Raw genomic sequence first — 25346 nt, 5'->3', positions numbered from 1 at the left:
AAGGAAAACCTTACTGTCAATTTCATAAGGTGGAGAACCATGAAACTAATAGGTGTCTGCAACTGCTAAAAGATATTAACAGGCTCATAAAGGATGGAAAATTGAGAGAATTTCGGGCTGATGTTAGACCTGAGGAAACAATGACTATACGAGAGAAACCATTGGGGGTAATAAACATGATTTACAAAGGAGAAATTCCCCAGAAAAAAATCCTTCGAGATAAGATAAGAAAGATATCGACTGTAAAAGAGGTGCTCGAGGTTAATGTCAAGCCAAATCCAGTGAATCAACAGCTGGTGTCGGCTAGCATTCCTGGGGCAATCATGTTTGTACCAGAGGATTTATTCATGGTAATGTTACCACATGACAATGCTTTGTTAATCACTTTGAGTATCGTGGGTTATGATGTACAGAAGATATTAGTGGACTGCGGTAGTTCAGTTAATATTTTATTTTGGAGAGCATTCAAAAGGATTGGTCTCGATGAGTCTCATTTAAAGCCACCGAATTTCAGTTTATATGGTTTTAATGGAACTTGTACCAAGCCAGTTGGAGAGATAAAATTGCCAGTTCGAGCTGGGCCTCAAATGGTGATGACGACATTCGTGGTCATCAAGCACTATTCTGATCACAATGCCATATTGGGAAGGAAGTGGATACACAAAATGAGGGTTGTACCTAGCATGTTCTATCAAGTCATCCGATTCCCAACTGTATATGGATTACATGAAATTAGGGGTGATCAATCCAAATCAGAAAAATGTAACTTTGTCACAGTAAAAGGAATGATGAAGGGGAAAAGCCAAGACATTGGGGGCGTCTTGGAAAACTCTAACTAGTAGTTACAGCAAGCTTTGCCTGTCGACACCAGTATGCAGATTCAGGAGCAGGTAAAGTTCACTCAAGAGCTGAAACAAAATGAAGAACCCCTATAGGAAAGAAAGACCATCAAAATGGTGGAGAAAGTTAATATTAGTACAGGAGAGAGTGAGCATCATACGTTCATTGGTACAGAGATGGAGGGAAACATAAGAAATGAGTTGATGATATTTTTGAAAGAGAATTAGGATGTTTTCGCATGGTCAATGTCAGATCTCACATTTATAAATCCAGATGTTTGTTCACACAAGCTGAATATGGAAGAAAATACAATTCCTGTGCACCAAAAGCATCGAAAAGTGAGACCGATGTATGAAGAAGCAGTGCAAATCGAGATACAGAAGATGTTAAAAAATGGCATAATCAGAGAGGTGGAGCATTCTCAATGGGTAGCAAACATCGTGGTAGTACCGAAGAAAGATGGTAGAGTTTGAATATGTGTCGACTTTACCGATGTAAATAAAAAGTGTCCAAAGGATCATTATCCCATGCCTAAGATTGATGAGTTGGTCGATCGAACTGCTGGTTTTGAGTTGATCAGTTTTTGCGATGGGTATTTGGGCTATTTAAGATTCTAATGTTTATTGTGGACCAGCTAAAAATGGCGTTCATCGTAAATGGAGGGATATACTATTTTATCAAAATGCCATTTGGGTTGAAGAATGCAGGAGCCACTTATCAGAGACTAGTAGAAAAGATGTTTAAAAAACTCATCAAACGAGTTGTCGAGGTCTATATAGATGATATGGTCATCAAATCCATAAAAGCTGTGGATCATGTAAAGGACCTCGACACCGTATTCAAGATTTTGCTAGAGTTTAATATGAAGCTTAATCCTGAAAAATGTACCTTCGGGGTCAGTTCGGGCAAGTTTTTAGGATACATTGTTACGAAATGAGGTATCGATGCTAATTCTGATCAAATAAGAGCACTTCTGCAAATGCCATCTCCTATAACCAGAAAGCAGATACAAAGGTTGACGGGAAGAATAGCTGCGCTCAATAGATTTATCTAGCTCAAGAACTTCGGATTGATGTAAGCCACTTTTTAAGTTGCTTAAAAAGAATGTTAAATTCTGTTGGAGTGAGGAATGTGAAGAAGCATTCTCTGAATTAAAGAAATATTTGTAAGAAATGTTAACACTTACAAAACCAGATGAGGGAGAAAGTTTGCTCCTTTATTTGGCTGTATCAGATTTTGCTATAAGCTCTGTCCTTGTGAAAGTAGAAAATGGATTGGAAAGGCTGGTATATTTTTAGAGCAAAATGATGCTCGAGGGTGAGACTCGATACTCAATTCTGGAGAAATATGCTTTAGCCCTTTTATTTTCATCTCAGAGGTTGAAGCCATATTTTCAAGCACATTCTATGATAGTGATGACGAATTTACCGTTAAAGCAAACTCTAACAAAAACTGCTAAGTCAGGAAGGATGTCTAAATGGTCGGTGCTAATAAACGAATTCGGAGTGGAGTATTGAAACCAAGTATCAGAGAAAAGTCAGGTTTTGGCCGATTTTCTGGCAGATTTCCCATCTGAAGATGCTAGCTGGGGTTTGGAGGAAGAGGAATTCTCAATGATCCAAGAGTCTGAAGATGTTATCGATGCAGATGATCCATGGGCGGGTACTAATGGTTGGAGATTATTTGTCGATGGGTCATCTGGAGGTAAGGGGTGTGGCATAGGGGTGGTGCTGGTTACTCCTGAAAATCAAAGGCTCGAAACGGTAATAACATTGGGTTTCCATGCATCTAATAATGAGGCTGAGTATGAAGCTTTAATAGCTGGTCTTGAGATGGCTAGGTCTCTCAATATAAAAGAACTATCAATCTTCAGTGATTCGATGCTCGTGGTCAGCCAGATCAATGGAGGATATTTGGCAAAATGTGAAAACATGGTGGATTATTTGAACTTCATAAAATCCAAGTTGAGGAATTTTAGTAAGATAAAGCTTCAGCATCTCAACAGAAATGAGAACAGGCATGTTGATGCCCTGGCATATATTGCAGCGATGTTGGAGAACACAGAGGGTCGCACTCTATACATCGGAGTCCAACAGAGGCCAAGCATCGACATCGATGACTCAGAAATTATGGAGATTGACACACTGGGGGCGTCATGGATGGAAGCATATATCTCATACTTATCTCAAGGCAAAGTAATAGAGGACAAAAATGAGGCTAGAAGGATTAAGTCCGGAGCTCAAAGGTATGTATTGATTGATAATGAGTTATATCGAAAGAATCCTGGAGGTCCACATTTGAAATGCATATTGCCTGAGGAAGCACAGCTAATCATTGCTGAGCTTCACGAAGGCGAATGTGGAAACCACTCAGCAGGTAGATCGTGAGCTAATAAAATCACAAGACAGGGGTATTTTTGGCCTCAAATGTGAAGAGACTGTCTTCGATATGCAAAAAAATGTATACAGTACCAAATTTATAGGAAAGCTATACATGTCCTAGCTGAAAAGTTACATTGTGTTTCAAATCCATGGCCTTTTGCTCTATGGGGTATGGATATTGTAGGTTCATAAGCACCCAAAACTGTAATATTAAACCCCGAAAGACATAGCATTTTGGTCGATTATGTGTTTAATAATCATGTAATAATTATATTTTCGTACTTTTGTAGGTTTTCGCATTTAAAATGAATATAATGATAAAACATGCATTGAAGTACGGGAATACTGGAATATTTGAAGTTTCCCACTCAACCCCAGTGAAGCTCAACAAAGCCTGACTAGAGCCGAAGTTTCCAAAAGAACAAAACCAGTGCAGAATGGGTCCACATATAAAGAAGCAGCAAACTTCCAAAGCTCATATATGATAAATCTGGATGCCGACGTTGGCTAGTGAAACTGCCATAGCGACCCGGGCGACGAACTCTCTATGAAAGACAAAAGTCGTAAAACGCCAAAATCGGCCGCCACTAGACACACACTAAGAGGACCCACTCAAGGGCCCAAAAGGCATGACGAAGTCAAAGATAGGCAGGGTGGCAAGTGATGGTTTTAATTTGGTGCCACCTCCAATATGGAAGATATCGCACCAATTCAAACCAGGTGGTTTGAATTGAAATTGGCTAAAAGACGAAACTTTAATAAGGTAAAAGACAAGACAAATAAGTAAAGACAAAACTTTGATTTTCAAAGTTTTGAGCGTCTAAATTTACTACAGGACAAAACCAATTAATCTTTCTCCAGCCATCCAACCTATATATATGAAGGGGGTCTTCATTATTCGGTCTTCAGCATTTTCATGCTCTAGCATCCGCTTAGCAGTTAGTTAGTTTTATTTCAGCACTTACATTCCGTCATTTTCATTCCAGCAGCTTAAATACTGTAAGTCATTTTACCCTTAATAATGAGTCATTTCTTTTTCTAGTTTAATTCTGTCCCGCATTTATTTACTTAATGTATACAAGAAGTTTTATTATTCCTTCAATGACCATGAGCTAATCCCCCCGGAGGAGGGGTTATCTTTGCTTCGTGTGAGAATCGGATTGACTCTTTAATATTCTAGAATCACTGCTTAGGAATTAGGCATAGATTAGACATCCGGTCCCAAAATGGACCGAGGCTGCACAAATTTGGAGGCCGATGCTCGATCGATGTCTTGTCGCGACCAAAATGTCTCGCGCGCCACTATATAGTGTCAGACAGCTCTCCAATTTGTCCAGCTGATGTGGAATCGAGGTAGGAGCTGAAATGATATTCCAGAGATGAAATATTAGTTCAATTCCTTATGCTAATATGATGCGGCTCAGAGATGTGGGCATGCGCTAGGGATCAATACTCGACGTTGTCTCCGAACACGAGATGAATTAGAGATGTAGTGATATGTTAATATAAACTGTTGAAAAATGATTCTTGCATGAGTATGATTAACTCTCTCCCTGTTTCTCTATCTTTGTTTACCTACATCAAAATCACCGTAGTAAGTTACATTATTTGCATTATCGTTAATTTAATTAAAACCAACTAAAAAACCTAAAATCCTACTCACCAAAAGTTGTAATTCCAGTTGTGAACCTTTTCCGAGCCCTAAGGTTTGGACGATCCCTTACTCGACCTATCTTACCAAACCCACGTGAGTAAGGTAACTTGACTAAAACGGACGACTAAACGGACTTTGGACTTTGGACTTTGGTCTTCGGACTTCGGACTTCGAACTGTGGACCTCGGACTTAATCAAGAAAACCAATAAACGTACAATTAAAAGTTTTTATCAAATGGCGCCGCTGCATGCCGAAGGACTCTGGACTTAACGTAATAACTGGAACACATCACGTAAAACCCCCTCCCCTACCTCTTCATTTTTTTAATTTCCATTTCATTTACGATACTAACATGTTACGTAACTGTTTGCCTTAACTTTTTCTACTAACAAATATCTGTGAACCAAGTCTTGTTTATTTTCATAGCACAGTCTAAGTATTTCGTAGGAACTTGAAGTACTGAACTGATAAAAGAGTCTCAGACGAGACTAAATTAGTACCGCACGAGACTAACCTGGAGTATCAACACTCCGGTTTTCAAGTACAGGCCACTTTCCTTTTCAGTACTCTTTTGGACTCTCTGGTCCTGTTTTTCCAGTAAGTTCACGAGCTCGGGAGTTAGTTCGATCGTTGTACAAGGAATTGCGGGACGCCAGGTTTCAAACTCTTAAACTCCTCAAACTTTGTCGAGGATATTATTTGATATAACCTGTTTTACCTCGTATGTTTGTGTGTTGGCATGAGAACTCTTTGCATGTAAATGTGGTTCGTCATTATATCTTCATGTTAACACTATTAATATGATTCGAATATATTTGGATGTATGTGTAGTTTCAAACCATCTGCTTAGAATATTTTTGTATGTGTATGTTACATCAATTCACGTACGTGGTATTCATTTGTATGAGTTCGTTCTCGACATTCCCCTAGCTCACATTTAAGTTGCACGTATCAATAGCTATAGATTATTGCATGCGTAGGACACATTTCTATTCACATAGATTTGGATATGTAGACTTCCTGTGTAAACCTAGCATGCGTTAATTGTATGTTTAGTTTCTATTTTGACATATATCGTTTTTAATTGCATGTTTCGTAATCACGTCTCCATAATACATTAATTACGTAAACCAAAAAAATAAAATAAAAAAAATCCTAATAATTAAAATTTCATCTTAATCATCTTAATAACACCCCGTATAATACACCATCATAAATCATCATCCTATTCCATCAGTGCTTAGGAAACTTGAAAAAAAAATTGAGGTTGCCTAATTAAGGAACGTGCTAGCACGAACAACCTCCCTCAATTCTCTCAGGTGACTTGGCTGCTGGAATATTCACACGCTATCCTAGCTTACCGCTCCGAGTTAGCAACATTTCTCAGAAGACGCGTGCTTCACCTCCCTCTTTCCTTAATTCTAAAACCTCCAGTCATAATTCATTCCTTATTAGCCTTAAATTAAAATTTATATTTGTATGAGACTACGGTCTGGTAAACATAAGGAATTAGAACTTACATATCGTCATCGGAAATACAATAAACAACTGCTTATGCTATCTCCTAGACATAGTTCCTCCTCCGTACATCAACCTCGTCAAACATCTTTGTTGCCATCATCTCCCTTAATTATGGCCAAGGAAAATCCCACAGTCGGGAAACCCCTTTCGGATTTCTATACTGCCTTACAAGAAGGACCTGCCTCCTGCATTAAACTTGATGCTATTGTAGGTGATTTTCGAATTCCGCCAAACATTTTCGGTTTGTTACCTGTTTACCATGGTCTAGACCATGAAAAACCGTACAATCACCTTCGTCGGATGCAACAAGTAGTCACCACTTTCCGCCATCCGATTATTACCAACAAACAAGTCTTGCTTAGGTTGTTTCCCTTCACCTTAGCTGATAAAGCGGTTTAGCTTTGGCTCACAAGCTGGCTACAATCCATTGACACATGGGCCAAACTTCGTACAAGCATTCATGATAAAGTTCTATTCTCAGAAGAAAACTACAAAATGCTTCAAAAGATTCAATTTTTCGCAAAGCACCCCGGGAATCCTTTTCGAAGCATGGAGCAGATTTATCGACCGCTTCGAATGTCCCCATCATCAACTCGACACGCTGTATTACACTACACCAAATTGGCCAAAAACAACAGTGTATTCGCCAGAAATCCACGGTTAATAGCCCCGTAATAAAACTTGAGCCCATAGCCGTTGTTGTCTAACTCAATAGCCGTCGTCCTCTTATAATAGAATTTGGAGCTTTGACGAGCTAATTCCCGCTCTACTATTTCGCGAAAAATTAGACTTCGCGGCTAAATTTCGATTGGGCGAATAAGAAAAATATAGCAGAGAGAGAGAATTCGCCTTCGTCAAAACAAAGTGTGAGAGAAAAATAGATATTGAGGTTCGTTTGGAAATCTTGATTGTTGTTTTCATCTCGTTCTTTCGCCATCAACAACTTAGTTTCAGGTAATCATATAATCTCATTTGCAACAATTAACCCTTTATTTTTATTTTTTTGTATAAATTCTTCAGATTTCAATTATTTTATTTGTTTTCCCATCAGTTTTTCGGTTTCAATTTGGGGGGTTTTGGTGGAATGTGCTTTGCTCGATCATCCAATTAGCAGGTACTACATATTTTGATCTTAATTCTTTGATTAATATTTGTTATTAGTCGAAAAAGTGAATTTGTTGTTGTTATATTAAACCAATTGCAATTTATTTTTAAAAGGTTGAATTTTTCTTCAAAGATTACAATTTTTTTTTAAAAGGTTGAATTTTTCCGCAAAGATTACAAATTTAATGTTAAGTCACTGTAAAAAATCAGTTGGGTTGCTAAAAAAAAAATTCAGTGGTAGTAACGCATACAACTAGGATACCTTTCAACGTCCTCTTAGTTAATCCTTGGGTATACGTGGTATCATAAGCATAGCATTCCATCTTAACGAGATGTTTTAGGACTAGCTGAAACTGGTAGTGGCAAAACTGCTGCATTCGCGCTACCTATATTACAAAAGTTAGCTAAGAATCATTACGGTGTTTACGTGTTAGTTATAACGCCTATGCGTGAATTGGCGTTTCAGTTAGCTGACCAGTTTAAAGCACTTGGGTCTAGTTTGAGTTTGAGGTGTAGTGTTATTGTTGGTGGAATGGATATGATTGAGTAAGGGAAAGTGTTGATGAGTAGGCCTCATGTTATTATTGCTACGCTTGAGGGGAGGATTAAGGTTTTGATTGAAATTTTGGATCCGGATATTGAGGTTTTGTGTTTAAGAGGACTAAGGTATAAAATTGTTTTGTTGATGATATGTAAATTTATTAGTTATAAGTATATGAAGAAAAATGTTAAAGCAATTTGAATGGTTAAAGTATATGTGAGAAACCGAGATATGCAATATGTTTCATAACCATGTGGGGATAGAATTTCTTTGCGATTGGCACCTTGGCGTGTGTGTTTTAGAGGATATGTGTAGTGGATGGTTGAGTTTTGTATCTGTTTTAATTGAATGGAAACACTTAAAATTTATGAACATGTAGTTGTGTATGGCTAAACCATACAAATCTTAGGATACTTGGATGTAGAGACTTGAAGTGTTTAGAGCGAGACTTGAGTTGTCCATAGACAGAAGATGTTGCTGAAAGAAAGGCTTCAACGACTACATTTTGACCAAACTTCATCCCAGTAAACCTTTAGGTTGAAAAAGTATTGGCGGATCACCTCTCAGAAAGGGAGGAAATCCTATTCTTCAGTTGCTGAAACAACAGAGATTTCTGAAGGCAATCGGGGTTGAGCACGGAAATGTGTCTACTTTTAAGTGAAAGAACATCCAGTCCCAGTAAAACCTATATAACAAGATCGGCAAAAGAAAGCAAAGCATCTTATCTTGTTTGAGCCATCCAATGATTAAAAAATAATAAAAAAGAGCCTTGAGAAGCCAAGTGAAGGCAAGCGTGTAAAGGCGATTGAAAAGAAACCCTCGAGTCCGGATCTAGTTGGCTTCCTTGTTTAATTTCTCGAGCCTTTTTACATCATTGTGAGTTACATTGTCTTGGGGTAGAGCTTCATTAAAGCAATTCTAGTGACAAAATTATATCCTAACCAACTTTCACTATAGCAGATTTTTTATTCTTTGAAGATTACGTTTAAGTTGATAGATTTATGTATGCGAACAAATTAACTTGATAAACCAAGAAAGACATACAAAACCAACTTAAGATACAATTCCAACTTTAGGAACATGCACAAGGCATAAACCACCGGTAAACTAAGTGAAAGGGTAAAACATTAGCTAATCACATACATCCCAAATAAAAGCCACAAGAATTAGAAGCTATTCACCACATGATCAAAGCAAGCAAAGATGCGGTGGAAATTTTAAAGTTAAAAGCATAGGGAAGAAAATGAAAGGAAAAACTAATATCTTGAGGTACCTTTTAATGTTATCCGGGATGTCCTCCGGGATTTGAAACTTCGTTGCTTGAGAAGATCTTGATCGTATTTCTTTGGCCTCTTCTCTACCAAAAAAAAAAAAAAAAAGGTTTAACAAAACACAAATATATGATCATAAGGTTTTGTCTTTGCCTTTCGGTAAAAACGGTCCACCGCGATACCAAACAATGCCCCACTACCCATGACAAGAAATTCATATTCTGAAAACAAAGAAAGGCAACTCCCAAATTACTCAATTCCCCAACCCCCAAGTTAGATATTAAGATTATACACAACCTAAGAATGTAATAGACTTCGATTGGTCAAGAAAGCTCTATTCTGAAAATCATCAATAATGAAAATATCCTTTCAAGGAGAAAATTAATGCACCGACTAATGAGAGTCTTAAGTCCGAACTTGAGAAACGGATGAAAGAAAAAGCTTAAACCAAGAGAGAAAATCGAAAAAAAGAAAGCTAAACACAAGAGGAAACCGTGAAGCGGTCCGATAAGCAAGAGAAAACAACATTACTGAAAGAAATAACTGAATCTAAAACAGAGAAACCGAAGAAAAGAAACAAAAAGAATCATAATCGTGGATTTGAGAAAACTCAAGATACTGAATCCTATGACTAAAGAGACTACCAAATTACATATACCGGTGATCCCACCTCAAGAAACGAATCCTATAACTACCAAATTACGAGATACACCTGATCCCACCTCAAGAAACTACTGGGACAACCTATCTTTGGGATTAGAGCAAGCTAACCTGGGATTAGAGAAACAAGATCTGAATCCTAAAGACACAACAGGAAACCTAAGCAAGGATTAGAGAAACCACGTGCCTCAAGAAACTACGGGACAACCTATGCATGGATTAGAGCAAGCTAGCCCTATTTCTCAAGACAGAAAGGAAATACCTAACGCGGGATTAGAGATACCGGTGATTCCTCCTATTACTGAAGACAAGATTGAAATACCTAAGAAGGGATTAGAGCAACAAGAAACGAATCCTATGACTAAAGATACAACCGGAAACCTAAGCAAGCTAACCCGGATTAGAGAAACACGTGCCTAAAAAGAAACTACGGGACAACCCACTCTATACAATCACAAAACTAAAGCTATGAATAACAATTCAAAAAGAAAGAATAAGAGAAGAAACAAAAAGAATAAAAAAGGTAAGCCGAAGAGGATAAAACCCCCTCCTTAAGCGCGAAGTCTGCTGCTATGGCAGCTAAAGCGCGGGTGAACTCCAATTCTAAACAAGCTCCTGCCCCACTTAGCTGGCATTTGAGATGCATTAAAAGCCTGTTTAGTCCTGCTCATGGGTAAAGGCCTTTGCACAGTTTCTTCTTCCCTAACTACTTACTATCTGATCTGATACCTTTGCTTTTCTTTGGTTTTCTTCTGTTTTTCTTTCGTGAGTGAGCCTTAGTGATTGTATAAATTCTTATTTTCTCATCCTCAACTAAAGAAAAAACACCTAAAATGAACAGAAGAAGGTCTATCCCTTCAATCCACTTTTCAAGCCAAGCAAGCTCGGGTAAATGGCCTAGAAATAAGAAAAGACCACTGAAAAATAGCGATACTAAGGGTTGCTTTCCTCTGGGTAGGCTATCTTTGAAAAAGTACAAGCCCAAAAAAAAGCCATAAATGAATAAAAATGAAAACAAATATTCCGTTCGATTCCCAATACGGTAGTATTGTCGCTAGGTGCTGACATTATTCCTATGAAAATACTTATCATGAAATAAAATAAGAATGCAATTAGAAATGCCCCAATCGGCGCCTTGATAAGCTCATAAGATGATCAGGCCCCCACAAAAAGGGCTGCCCGACCAGGGGATCCTTGAAATAGAAATCTTCATAGTAGAATAATCCAAAGAGAAATTGAATAATGAGAAGCAAAATAAAGGACAAACAACGTTTCTTAGGGTCGAACTTGACCGCTCTTTCCAAAAAGAATGAGAGCACATAGGTTAAAACAAAGAATGTCGGGCAAATCCAAAGACCATGCTGCCCCGCCAAAGCAAGAAAAGCTGCAAGAATAGCTGATCCAGCCCCGTATTCTTTCTTGAGCAACTCGAATAGTATTGGGCTTTATACCTAATACTTGGGCACATTGAGCATTAGGTGTAATATCGTGAAGTCAATAAGAAGCTTCCTCTGTTTGCACAAATAGAGACTCCACAAGTATTTTAACGGGATTACTTGGAAGTAGCTCCCTTATACCTTTTATGGGCATTATACAATGCGTCGTAGGGGCAGTATAGTAGGATAACCCCAGCGAGCTACTCAGTAATGAAAGCTTCTCATCCATTTGTGGTAGATCTTATAACGAGACTTGAGTTGTCCATAGACAGAAGATGTTGCTGAAAGAAAGGCTTCAACGACTACATTTTGACCAAACTTCATCCCAGTAAACCTTTAGGTTGAAAAGTATTGGCGGATCACCTCTCGAAAGGGAGGAAATCCTATTCTTGATTCTTTGAAACAACAAAGATATGTCTCGTCGTCGTCGGCTTACATACCTTTAACTGACCCCACCGACCATTCTCAATGTGGCTTAAAAGCTCTTCTATTTCCCTTCTCGAGGGAGTTTACGTTTTAGCCCCGTTCCCAAGATCGATCCCCTTCTTTAGGGACCTTTCAATCTTTCATACACTGATTTTAGAGTAGGGTCTCTAGCCCATATCTCGACTCTTTATACCTTATTATCCCCCGAGGAGCCCCAAAGTAAGCTAAAATTCCTTTAGTTTAGAGCGGGCAACAAACCCTTTTATTAGTTAGTCGGATACTAAATCCCGGTTGGCAACCTCTATCCGACCCTTGATTACGCTTTTTAATACTTTGTTGGATTTGAAACTACAGCCTCAGACCCCTTGCTCCACCGGCTAGAGCTTGGCTAGATGTCCACCTCTCGATCACCATCTGTTTCGACTCGTTCGTTACCTAGTGATGAGCTTGACTGGTGCTCTAAGGCTAACGCGGTCCAATCGGCAAAGCCGGCTCAACGGCTCTTGAGTTTGGCTCCTCTCTTAAGCAAAAGCGTTGTTTCGGGTCATTGGAATGGGCCTCAAGCCACCGCCCATGCTTCAACACCTAAGTTTTCACGAGAAAAACCCAATTTTATTATGGGCAGAAAGATTAGATTCCAGTTCAGGAAACCAAACAAAGAAAGCCAATCGGAAATTATTTTATCACTACGGCGAATCCAAAAGAAAACTTCGAGCGAGAATCAACATCCTCACTTAGGGCTAGGGTAGGCGGCGGCTTGGGGCTTATGGCGCCCTCTGCGGCTTCTCCGAAGGTTTTCTCGTCACTACTTAAGATAACACAATATTGGGATGTGAATCCATAAAGAGAAGGACATAATAGAATAGATAGGTGAGTGCGTTGAGTTCGAAGAAGAGCTTCTTCCATAGGGAGAATCTATGAAAATCTAGCTGGGATGGATATAACCATACTAACAAAGGAAACAAGATAAATACCATATAATACATTCCTACCCCGCCTAATCTCTTAGCAGGAAAGAACCTTTCAGTAAAAATAGAAAGCAAGGAGGAACATAGGTCCCACTTTTTTTCTTAGAGGCCGCCATACTAAACTAAAAGCACTTGAAGGAAGTTAATGGCAGATTTACTTACCCTAATATAGATATCTCTACTCAGCTCTTCCCTAGCTACCATAGCGGGGAGCTACTAGAAAGGCAGGAAAGATAAAGTGCCTTAGAGAACCGAAAGCGAGGGAAGGAAGATCGGGGAGTAAGATACAACCAATCGTCGAAACCGGGATTTTGGTTGTCTAACTCAAGGTAAGCAACCTTCCTTAAGGATCAGAGTGCAGTTAAGGTCTTATGCTTAGAGTGCAACAGCAAGAATGGCTTGTTTGCAGGAGCGGTGCTCTGTCTCTATCGTCATGCAGCCCATCTTGAATTAGCAAGAATGCCTAAAAAAGATGTCGGAAAAGACTTGGGATTTTGATCGATGAGGAGGCCGTTTATCCGAGCGTGGACCTTTTTTCTCTTGATATGTTAGAATGGTCCTCGCAATACATTGTTCCAAAGTATTTAGCTATTTCTTTCCTTCCGGAGAGATTGACCCTCTTTCGAGGAAGAAGCTTCTTACCCGTATTCAGTAAATCAATTACTACATAATACTTAATCTAGGTTCGCTTCATCGGTGGCGTTTAAATCGGTCTGCTGACTTATAGTTAGTTGTTTTGTATGTCGGCATTCGTATGAGACCTCCGGATGACTATCTATTGACAATGTATTCGGGTCATCACGGGTTTTAAGGTGCCGGGAAGAGTATTCGCTATTCCTAACGCCAACAGTGAAAGCGGGCACTACGCCGTCCTGATGAATGATTAGTGTATGTCGATCGTAAGTAAAATCCCACAAGATGGAACTTTCGATCAACCCGCACCTCCATACAGTTGAAGGGTTGCATGAAGGTAAGATCGTATGATTTATCTTACGCGAACCCGACCGCTTTCCTCTTATCTTAAGTTCCGAGGAGGGGTGATCGAAAGTGTTTGTTTAACAAGGTAGTTGCCCATGCTTGGGTTGAGTCGGATTACAAGTAAAGTAGATTTCGGGCTCCTAACTCGCCAGAAGGCTACTTTAAGTTTATCACCCTTGGGCTTCCTATCATCGGGTGTTATTCTCTGTCACCACATTCTTGTGTGGCTCGGTCTTGGATGCGGTCTACCTGGGCAGGAGATTTGTCAAATACTAGCTTCTTGGTGATGATTTTGTCATCGGGGATGCGCGAGTAGGTAACCAAAGCACCTCCAAAGTGAACAATGTACCGCATAGTCGAGAATTCGAGATCTCTAAACTTAAAACAGATCTGATGAGAGACACCACAAGTTCCTGAATGATATAGTGAAAGAGTTCCTACCAGTACCAATGTTAGACATTGTACAAGGCAAATTTGTATCCCAAATTCATCCCACTTGAACCGTAATAAAGAAACACGGAAACGTCACATTTTACAAAACCATGGAACCATTATGCTCTTAAGTTTAGGATGCAAATTCGATTTCGCTAAAATCTGTTCATAAGCGATAATGACCACTTTTATCAAGTAAAAAGCATATCTAAAAGATAAATTCTGCAATTCCACATAGGAACACAAGTATTTTCAGTTCACTTTTAATCACTTTGAGTACTAATAACAACCCCATTAAGTTCTTGAGACTAAAGTACAAAAAGAACCAATAGATTTCTAACAAAAACAAAGAATGCCTATTAACCCATTGTGTATAAAGTATATAACATTCAATCAACAATTTCAAACTACCAAATGCACAAAAACAAAACAGCCCCATTGCTTATTACAATGAATCAAAACAAATCTTTAATTGCAACAAAATAAATAAAAAACAAGTACCTCAAATTTCTCTGCAAGATCTTGCAAGAAGTGAGTATTAACCGAGGAGAAGAAGTGGGCAAAGCGTTCATTTGAATGGTTATAGCTAAGACCACGCCAACTATGATGACTAATAAAGAAGGTTGAAGACTTTGTTGCCATGAAAGCCTTCTCAAACAATCCACATTTGGTTTAATAGTTTCTTCTAAATCATACCGAGAACATAAGCTCGTTTCTCAAACATCTGAGCCAAAATCTTCTTTGGAATCCCTAAAGAAACCAAGTAATCCACAATTGGCTTAATAACAGTCCCCACTCTCATTCCAAGCAAATAAGGATATTGCGTGACCATCGGGCCAATATCCCTAGGACTAACACCAATACTCACAAGATACATGAACGAAGTACTCATCGCACCCTCGAGCTTAAACCCTAAAAGCTCGGGATATACGTAAAACATAACCAATATCCTGCCTATCGACATCAAGACCTCGAAGAAACTTAACAACAGGAACAAGTTCAACAACCACACTAGCATGTAAAATTTGTGGATAGTTCTTAACAAACTCACCCATATTTGACCTTTTAATCCCAATTTTTCTCAATAGCCTAAAATAGGAATAATATTTTTCCTAACCCTACACCCTAACATTAATGGATACTCATTAATATCATCAATGGTCAATCCAATCTTTTGTAAAACTCAACTCTTTCTTTCATAACTTCTACTATTGATGGTAATTCTAAATGTTCTAACTAATCAGGTACAATGCCCAAGTTCTTTAAATAGTCACAAAAATAACCCTTGACACTAATATATGCAACGGTAAGTAAGAAGTTATGAGAAGAACAAAAGAAAGGTAAAAAATACAATCATGGAAAAATGCTACCTACTGTATCAAATATCCATATAATAAAACATGCCTTGACATGTCATTCAACCTTGTGCCACACTCTATAACAGCTCCTACTTGCTACCTTTAACCGTGCCTTCTTTTATGTTTTAACTCACTCCACAGTCAACTTGTGAACCCACAGTCCAATCCAATCTAATATACTGATAAGTTAAAGAATCCATCACATTCAACAATGTATTCACATAAGCAAAGCATACATAATATGACCTGTTTTCACATGACCAAGGTCTCGGGTATCTAATACCATGTGATTTCCAGTTTCCCCCTCTGAAGGTTTTTAAAACAAGTTCGTTACAATAACGAAAGTCAATAATGAATATCATTGGTACAGATGACAAGGCTAAATTTAAAAAAACTAGCTGATTTTAAATTCTAATCTAGCTACGAAGAAGGCCCCTCTCTCTATGTAGTTGATACACAATTAGCATATTTCGTGAATTTGATATTGTCAAGTTTCACAATTTTGTTAATCAAAGGTGTGTTTGATTTGTGAGAATGATTCTCGCATCTATCTTTGAGAAATTTTAGGTTGATACAAGTCTTCCACTCTAAAAAAACTCATAATTGAAAGAACTTGTCAAAAACTCGTTCAAATTCACCATCGGCTACTCACTTAATTACCCATAAAGCATCGTTTATACAAACATGTAAACTATAAAGATACTGGATTTAGATTCAGTTTAACAATAGAGAATCACAGTGAACCACACAAGAATTTCATTGCAATGTCATTGAAGTGGTTTGGACCCTCAGTTTGAGGAATGTGTGATGTGTTCTTGATCACTTCCAATCTTGCCTTGTCTCCCAAAAGCCTGAAAAAAGAGAGTAGATCGTTGTAATTAAGCGATATTGGTAAATTAAGAGTCATTTCAGTTGTTCACTTACTCCTTCAGCTCCAAGGTATTCTTTAAGGGAAATATTTTATCCTGCTCCCCCCAAACAATTAAAACCTCCTGCAAAATATATACATGAACTTGTTTGAAATTTGTTGACATTAAAAACGGTGTTACATTCTTAAAGACGTAACCTTGTGACTAATCAAAATAAGTATTTCTTGTATCTTTGTTGGATTTTTATCAAATTTGAAATAACAAAAAAGTCAAGTGAAGTTAGTTGTGACCATTTCACGGTTGAACGATCAAAGGGCATATGTTTTGATGAGCATTTCTTCTTTTCATTTTTCCAAATATTCTAGTTGTTAGTTAAAGAGGCTTCCTAGTAGTGTTAAGATATTCAATAAGTTTGTTTCACTCATGAATCTGTGTTTGTAAACTGCGACCCATCTTGAAAAATCAACGAGGTTACGCTTCATCCTCATGGCAACAATGGATTTCTCACTCTTCGCGACCATTTCTTTTCATGGCACCTCTCTTCGACCTCAATCAACTCAAGTACACTACTTAGTAGTGCTTCTTCACTTACGGAATTGTTTGGGTGTTCTCTATTTTGGCTAATATTAGCTTGTGAACTTAAATGATTCACAACAAAGTAAAAGTAACTCAATAAAGTGGTTCAGTCTTTATATATAGGGGCCCCTGTATATATGTGTGTGTTTATATAAGCAAAATATCAGTATTCAAACACTCCGTTTAGTAAGACTAAAAACAATATATTCTTATATAATGACTTTAATATAAAATGGAATGTGAAAATATTTAAGGTAAGGAAGCAGCCATACTCCAAGTGGGGTGTCAGCAGTAAGCGTCAATCTAGAGGGCACTTTCTTAATCCTTGTATAGAAGATCTACGAGAATACATAAAAGGAAAATAACACTAATAATAACAAACTGGAGCAGTAAAAAAAAACTAAATATTTTATTACCTCTGCTTTCCTTGCCGATGTCCGCATAAATACGTGCACTTGTAAACTAGGAGGTGATCTTCTTGTGTTAGTGTGCATCACGAGATCTAAGAAGGAGAAGAAATAAAACCGAGAAGCCCAGAAGTTAGAAATAGAAAAAATATTTATGACGATTATTCTAGAAGATATGACTTACAAAGAACTGATCAAATAAGCCCTTCAATATAGTTTCTAGAAGATATATTGAGGTCTCTAATGAGTCTTGTTATCCCCATATATTGAGGTCTTTTGATCATATAGCGTTTTAGTGATTGATAGTATTTTGAATTATGAATGATATACCATTAAATTTTGTCTTGGTATTTAGCAGTTGCTAGCTTGAACTTGTGCTTATTGCTAATATTATATTTAGTTCTCATTCTTTTGTATAGTAGGAATGTCTTCAGTACCCCCAAACAGGGCATGGATGAAAGCACCTCAAGCTTCAACGGAATATCTTGATGGTGTCATATCGTTCCTCACATTTGCTCAAAACAAACCGGGAAACGATGGATGGTACTGCTGTCCATGTGTAGCATGTCGTAATGTTAATGGGAAAAAGACTCTATCTGAAGTCAGTGACCATCTAATCCGTCTTGGTATTGATCGGACATACCTGGCGTGGACTTTTCATGGTGAACCACTGCCCACTAGTGGCATTAAAAAGGGGATTCCTAGCACTTCTTCAAGTGCAACCCCTAGGATGGTTGATTTGGTTAACGATGCCCACATAGATCCCGAGTCATTAGATGATTGTATGGAAGAACTTCGAGGTGGACGTGACACACAAAATGAAGAAGATATACATGGTAATGATTACTACAAAAATTGAAGGAAGATGCAAGATAACAACCTTTATACCCTTCGTGTGAAGATGGATTAACGAAACTTTCCGTGACAGTTGAGTTGATGAGTATGAAAGCTAGAAATAGATGGTCGGACAATAGTTTCACAGAGTTGCTCCAAATGTTAAAAGCTATTTTGCCAAAGGAGAGCACTATACCTATTGACACCTATAATGCGAAAACACTGATCAAATCTTTGGGAATGGACTATGAGGTGATCCACGCGTGTCGTAATGATTGCATTCTATACTGGAAAGAGCATGCAACTAGGGAGTTTTGTCCAGTGTGTAAGGCAAGCAGATGGAAGTCAATTGTTCTTAGGAATAAAGGGAACAAAATTCCGTGGAAGGTGTTAAGGTACTTCCCATTAACACCAAAATTTGAAGAGATTATACACAATACCGTGGATTGCAGAGAAAATGAGGTGGCACACAAATTCAGTTGGAGATGAGGATTACATACGCCATCCTGGCGATTCTTCTTCGCTTGGAAATCGGTTAATCATAAAGTGGCCTGAATTTTCAAGTGAGCCACGCAATGTCCGGCTAGGACTAGCTACTGACGGATTTAATCCTTTTGGAATGAATAGCAATTCTTATAGTCTCTTTGGCTTTGTCATGATGGTTCCTATAATCTTCCTCCCTCCTATTGCATGACTCGAGAATTTACAATGTTAACATTGTTAATCCCCGGAAAAACTAGCCCGAGGAGATGACATTGATGTGTATTTGCAACCATTGATTGAAGAGTTGATGAATTGTGGAGAGTTGGAAGTCTAGCATACGATGCCTACTCCAAGAAAATATTTACTATGAAAGCTATTTTGCTATGGGCAATACATGATTTTCTCCGCGGTCATCTCTCGGGTAGTAGAACAGTGGAAAGTATGCTTGTCCAGTTTGTAGTGTACATACCGACTCAATCAGACTATTACATGGGAAAAAGGAAGCTTACATGGCAACTAGAAGATTCCTACCAGATGATCATGTGTTTAGGAGCCAAAAAATGCAATTTAATGGAAAAGAAGAGCATAGAAAAAAGCCCAATCGCTTGACTGGTTCTGAGGTATTGATGAGGGTGGAAACATTTCCCACAGTGTACGGAAAATTAAGCAAGAAAAGGAAAAGACCCGCACACGACGATGAAAATGGTTCATATGCATGGTCCAAGAAATCAAAATTGTTTGACTTGCCGTATTGGGAGGTAAGTTTAAAATGTTTCGCATCACAAGTGTTATATATTATAATATATTAGGTATTTTAACATTTTCAGTTTTGTGTAAATGTAGGAGTTATTTATTCCACACAATGTGGACGTGATGCATACAGAAAAAAAATGTTGCTGAACATCTCCTTGGGACAATCATGGGAACAAAAGAGAAGAATAAGGATGGTCTTGCAGCTCGCCTAGACCTTAAAGAAATGAAGATAAGGAAGAACTTGTGGCCTATTGAAGAGAATGGCAAGATTTTCTTGCCTAAAGCTCCATTCGCTTTGTCGAAATCAGAAAAACAGTTGGTATGTCAAACTCTAGTTGATCTGAAAGTTCCCAAAGGGTATAGTTCAAACTGGAAACATCATGTGAATATGGAGGAGCTTCAACTCAAGAGCATGAATTCACATGATTACCACATCCTCATGCAACAATTGCTCCCGGTTTTACTAATGCATGCATACAAAAGCATAAGCCTTTGCGTCTTTGCTATCTTGCAATTGTCGCTATTCTTCAATGTCTTGTGCTCAAAAGTTATTCACCGTGAGGCGCTTCGAGATCATGAAAAACGTGTTGTGGAAACTTTATGTGTGTTTGAAAAGTATTTCCCTCCTTCATTTTTGTTCCCATGATACACCTTGTTGTGCACTTGGCGGAGGAGGCATTAACTAATGGACTGTTCCATTTCGATGGATGTACCATTTTGAGCGGTATGTAATATATATTTATCTCATTTTATGCTATTCATATATGAAATTATTGTGTCTCTGATTTATTTTATGTAACAGGATGATGAGAATATACAAAGGGAAGCGTGATGAATAAGACACATGTAGAAGGGTGTATTGCTTGAACGGTACATTATGGAAGAATCGAGAAGATATTGCATGGAGTACATGCCTAAAGCGAAAAGGAAGCCATAAAAGAGGAAAGTTCACTACTAATAAAAAGGGGACAAGGTACATTTTGTCCAATTTGCAATCTGAACAAGTCGCCAAATGGCTTTTGCAACATTGTCCTCAAAATGCTTTGAATGGGAGGCGTAAGTAAAATCTGATTTTTTCTTCATTACTTTCAAATTTCATGTAAATTTATTCAAATCTGAAGTTGTTTAAATTACAGGAAGTACCCGGTTATCGTTGAACCCTATACATCTCATCCTTCTAGGGGTCGACGTCGAAAAAGGAATGTAGCAACTGAAAAGCCATTGGAATACGTTCCTTGGTTAAGACAACAACTACAAAATCAGAAGATGACGACCTTGAAAAGGCTTGCTATGGGTCCGAGCTTTGAAGCCAAGTCGTATGACAGATATGAGCACAATGGATACATGTTTTGTACTGCAGGGTCCGAAACGGCCAAGTCAACCCAAAATAGTGGGGTTTCAATGAATGCTTTTACTAATTTTAGAGCAAGTGCGAAGGATCAGAACCTCGTGGAGAAACAAGCTACTTATTACGGCATCATTAGGCAAATACTTGAAGTGGATTACTCTGATTTCAAAGAAGTGGTGTTCTATTGCGATTGGGTGCTGATTGGAGATAAAGTAAAATGGATGTGTGGTTGATCCGAAACAAAATTTAGTATTTGTTAACCTTGGGAGGTTCCAAGGAAAATATAAGGAAAATGACGAGCCATTTATTTGTGCATCTGAAGCTTCTCAAGTTTTCTACTGCAAGGATCCAACAAGGGACAATTGGTATGTTGTCTTGGATGCTCCAAAGAGGTTGAATCAAGGTGTGGACGCGTTTGAGGATCCTTTGGTTTTTGAGGCAAGAATGAGTGAAGAGGAAATGATATCGAATTAGTAAATGACATTGTGGAAGAAGTAGATACCATGAGATGGTTCTTGGGGTTTAGATTGTTTTTTTTTTGTTGTGTTTTAGGTTTAGATTGTTCTTGGGAAAAACCTATATATATATATATATATATATATATATATATATATATATATATATATATATATATATTTTTATTGTTCTTGGAAGAAGTAGATATATATATATATATATATATATATTTTTTTTTTTTCTGTTCTAAGTTTCTTTTGGAGGAATGGATTGTTAGAATTAGTAATAGTAAATGGATGTTTTGTTTTGAGCATGATATTAAGTTGAATTGCTATGTTTTGAGCATGATATTAGGTATACATGTCGCATCCGACATTTGATCAAATGCTAATGTCGGAGGAGCAATCTAGCGAGCATGAGCATGAGCCTGAGCATGAGCATGAGCCTGAGCCTGAGCCTGAGCCTGAGGGTGAGATTTTTAATATTTGGAAGTTTTATCACTCTAGTTTATTTTATTTCTTATGTATGTGTATAATTAACAATCTATTATATTGTTATGTAGCCCCACCTCCTGTGAGAATAGAAGTTCATTTCAATGTTGATGGGAAGGCGGTTGGACCAAATGCAGCGAAATATGCTTCACGACTAGGGAAACTTACAAGGCAACATTGTCCTCCACACTACTCTGAATGGACCCTTGTTCCTGTTGAAGCGATAAATCTTTTGTGGAATGGTATCTTGGTGAGTATGTCTTTCATTCGAAATTGCTTGTTTTGCTTCAACAGTGTGGAGTGATGCCCTCCACACTATATATATATATGGCTGATTTCTGAATTTGTTTTGGTAGAGCTGGTTCGATGTCCCAGTAGAATATCGAAGCCAACAACTACACAAAGCAAATAACATGTGGAGGAATTGGAAGTCTAGTCTTCGGAAGCATTGTGACCAATATGATACAATCCTAGAGAGAAAGCGGAATCGTAAAAGTGGTGTGAAGAAAGAAGAGTGGGATCTATTTGTTGACATGGAGTCAATCGAGCTCGCATGCCTTCGCCGTGAAAGGGGAAAGAAAAACAGAGAAATGATGAAGAATCCACACACGACGGTAAGCGAGGATCAGCAAGGACTCAGTAGAAGAAATGGTAAGTTATAGTCAAATACTACTATGAATCCTTAAGGATGATCAATAAGGTATACGGAAAATGCTTTAGCCCATTCTTTTTCTTTTGTTATTTCTTGGTCATAAATAAGCAAATTGCTTGTTTTGCTTGTCTACCATCCTTTTGTCTTTCTTTTAGTTAGGTAAGATCCAAGTTTTAACAATTAAACATATAGGTCACAGTTGTGGATATTAGGACATGTGCCTCTAGATGTTCTCCTTCATTCTCTAGTCGACAGATGCACTTAGATTCTGTGAGAGGTAAATATGAGAAGAGGTCCTTATATGGGAGGTCCTTATATGGAAGATGCTTGATTAGTAAACTAAAGCAAAGTAAAATATTCACTCGCTGAGTTTTGATTAAACTACGGGTATTCTATGATCAGTTGTAGTAAGTGTTGTTGTGGAACAATTTGTGTTTTATTTTATCTTACTGAATTTCTATTCGTAGAAGGATGCATTTTTGTATGAGTTATAGAACTAATAGCTCTTATTCAAGTGACTAAAGGGATGATATATTCTTATTCATAGGTTGCTAATGATCCTGCTAATCCCCTCCCGAATCGATATATTAAGTGGTGACTCATACTAGAAAGAATGGAACATTTGTTTGAGGAGGAAGTCGGACAAAAAATGGTATGAAATATATATTTACTATTCTTATAGTCAAGAGAAGTAAGTTTAACTGATTTTACTTTTGTTCTCACTTTGAGATAAAAATCAATGAAATTGTTGCTTTCGTGACCGAAAGTAGTAAAAAACACAAGGATTTGGACCATGACCCCTGTTGCAGAGGTGTGTTTCTTGTTTAATATATACTTTTTATATATTAATTTTACAATTATTCTTCTAAAATTAATCCCAATGTTGGTAAAAATGAGTTTGAAGGTCTTTGGAAAGGATGGAAGGGGTCGAAAGTACTAGGCTTGGGTAGTGGTGTCTCCAAGACCACTCTTATGGCTGCAGCTCCTTATAAAAGGAAAGCCGAAGAAGCGGAGAGATCAAAGGTGGAATTCCAAAGCCAAATAGATGATTTGAAGCAGCAGGTGATTGATGGGAAAAGGACACAAATGGAGATCTGATCACAAGTGAATGCAATGCTCGCGAATGCAAGGAATTAATGAGGGAGCACCAACGCGAATCTCTACTTAACTCTCCATCGATCAGGTATTTGGTTAAAATTAGTGTACCATTTTAACTTGTAAATTGCAAATCGTAAAGATGCTATCACTACATAATCCCATATGAATAATTGGCTTACCGTTAATTATAGTTGGTTGCACATAGCTCAATTCATCTCTTCCTGCTGTTGTGTTCCCTATCACCTCAGCCCAAGTGCTTTTAGTGATATTACTTTTACTTTTAGTGCTGTTGTGTTCCCTTACACATAGCTCATTCCGGGTAGGGTAGGCGGGAGACCAAACCACCATTCCACTGTGCGTCGTTGGCCTGGATGAGACTTTCGTCCCAAATTCCATCGCCGTGGCCATCTGGTTCAAGTGACCCCCCGAAGGGCTATTCTGTTTGAGTCATATCCGTGTGCAGAAAAATCCTTGTTCCTCTTCTTCGAGCCCTGGCTGATTCGATAGCCTGAGAAAGATTGACCACGATTGTAGTGGATTAGGCTAAAACCGGATGTTAGGTCTCGTCTGAGTCATTCCCCGTGGTGTATAAGTCAAGCCTTGCATGCCCTCCACTGCTGCCATCTCTAACGTTGCTGTAAAAGTGGAGTCTTGGTCATCCTCCACTGCTGGAAGTTCTTCAGCATGGTTTAGAACAAGGTCTAAAGCCTCCTTGATCTTACGGCCTTCTTGGTTTGTCCACCTCTCATCAGCTCCGACTTCTTTAAGCTCGAGTCTTCTCCTGAATCTCTCCAGCATGGTTTAGAACAAGGTCTAAAGCTAGTCCATACTTCTTTACCGTTATTGTTTCAACTAGGGCATATGGAGCAGCAGCTTTATATTGCTCAGTGCTTGATCTTAGGGAGATAATTACTTCTCTTTTGCTGTGGGAAGAAACCGCTCAAATGCACGATATCGCCTTGGTTCAGTGGAGGAAGTTGTCACATTCCTGAAGTTACTAGCAAAGAAAGCATCAAGGACTTGAAAAGCAATATATCTTTCTAAGTGGTGTTGTAAATCCAAAATCTTTGAACTTGCGGTAGCTTTTTATTGCTCGCTAGGGGTCGTGAAAGTGCGCTTGTTAGAAGGCGGGTTGGTTTACGTGGACCCAAAACAAAATATAAAGTAAAACCTGCAAAAGTAACTATTACCTAGGAACATAAATGATCCGGTTGGTTAGTTTGATACCTTCTCGTAAACCTCGATTGGAACCGATTTAGGGTGAATAGAGACAAATAAGCCACAACTCTAAGGTTGTACTTGTGAATTGAGGTCGATGATCGCGATAGAGAAATATCGGGAACTCTTAAAACTGAATGCTATCAAAACACCAAAACTTTGAGGCCGCTCTCAATTCATGAGTTGGGTTTCTCAAAAGAGAGAGGTCTTTTCACCCTAGATTTGAGCACTTGATTTGTGATGGGACAAATCGACCGCGGACGAATCGAGTGTTCTTTGTGGAACTCAATCAAGTGTTCTTTGTGGAACTCAATCCAATTTGTCTTTCTTTATGAAGGCAGCTTTCCTCATTGTCCTTGATTCGAGATTGTGGATCGGAAGCTGCGACCTTTTGTTTTGGACTTTCCTATAGATTCAACTGGAATAAAACCTTCTTTCGAGCGTGTTCGAAGGGCATGGCTCTCCCACATCTTATTCAACAACTTCTTTTGGAGAGGAAGTCAGTAATAGCTTTTGGATGTTGATGGTAGTTTGGATTCGCTTCTTACATTGTCTAACATGCCAATGAATGATGGAAACCAGCAGCTGTT

The 25346-nt window shown here is 38.3% G+C and overlaps 1 protein-coding gene and 1 long non-coding RNA gene across 2 annotated transcripts; one reads left to right on the top strand and one right to left on the bottom strand.

Moving 5' to 3' along the window:
• The first annotated feature begins 7108 nt into the window (after positions 1–7108).
• LOC147487305 (uncharacterized) lies at positions 7109–23538 on the top strand. Its single transcript, XM_086574008.1, has 6 exons — positions 7109–7351; positions 7449–7511; positions 21652–21766; positions 21860–22038; positions 22145–22439; positions 23345–23538. The coding sequence occupies exons 3-6, from the start codon at positions 21658–21660 to the stop codon at positions 23536–23538; spliced, it is 777 nt and encodes a 258-aa protein (XP_086430134.1). The 5' UTR covers positions 7109–7351; positions 7449–7511; positions 21652–21657.
• LOC147487306 (uncharacterized) lies at positions 16191–16567 on the bottom strand. The gene is made up of 2 exons (XR_015202421.1): positions 16496–16567; positions 16191–16422 (listed from the first exon to the last, which is right to left on the bottom strand). It is a non-coding gene; the product is annotated as an uncharacterized LOC147487306 (long non-coding RNA).
• Positions 23539–25346: the final 1808 nt, after the last annotated feature.

This window comes from Coptis chinensis, chromosome 7, assembly GCF_015680905.1.
Source record: "Coptis chinensis isolate HL-2020 chromosome 7, ASM1568090v1, whole genome shotgun sequence".
In the NCBI taxonomy this organism is placed as follows: domain Eukaryota; kingdom Viridiplantae; phylum Streptophyta; class Magnoliopsida; order Ranunculales; family Ranunculaceae; genus Coptis; species Coptis chinensis.
The sequence above is the reverse complement of the archived record's forward strand: the minus strand, read 5'-3'. Positions and strand labels throughout refer to the sequence as shown.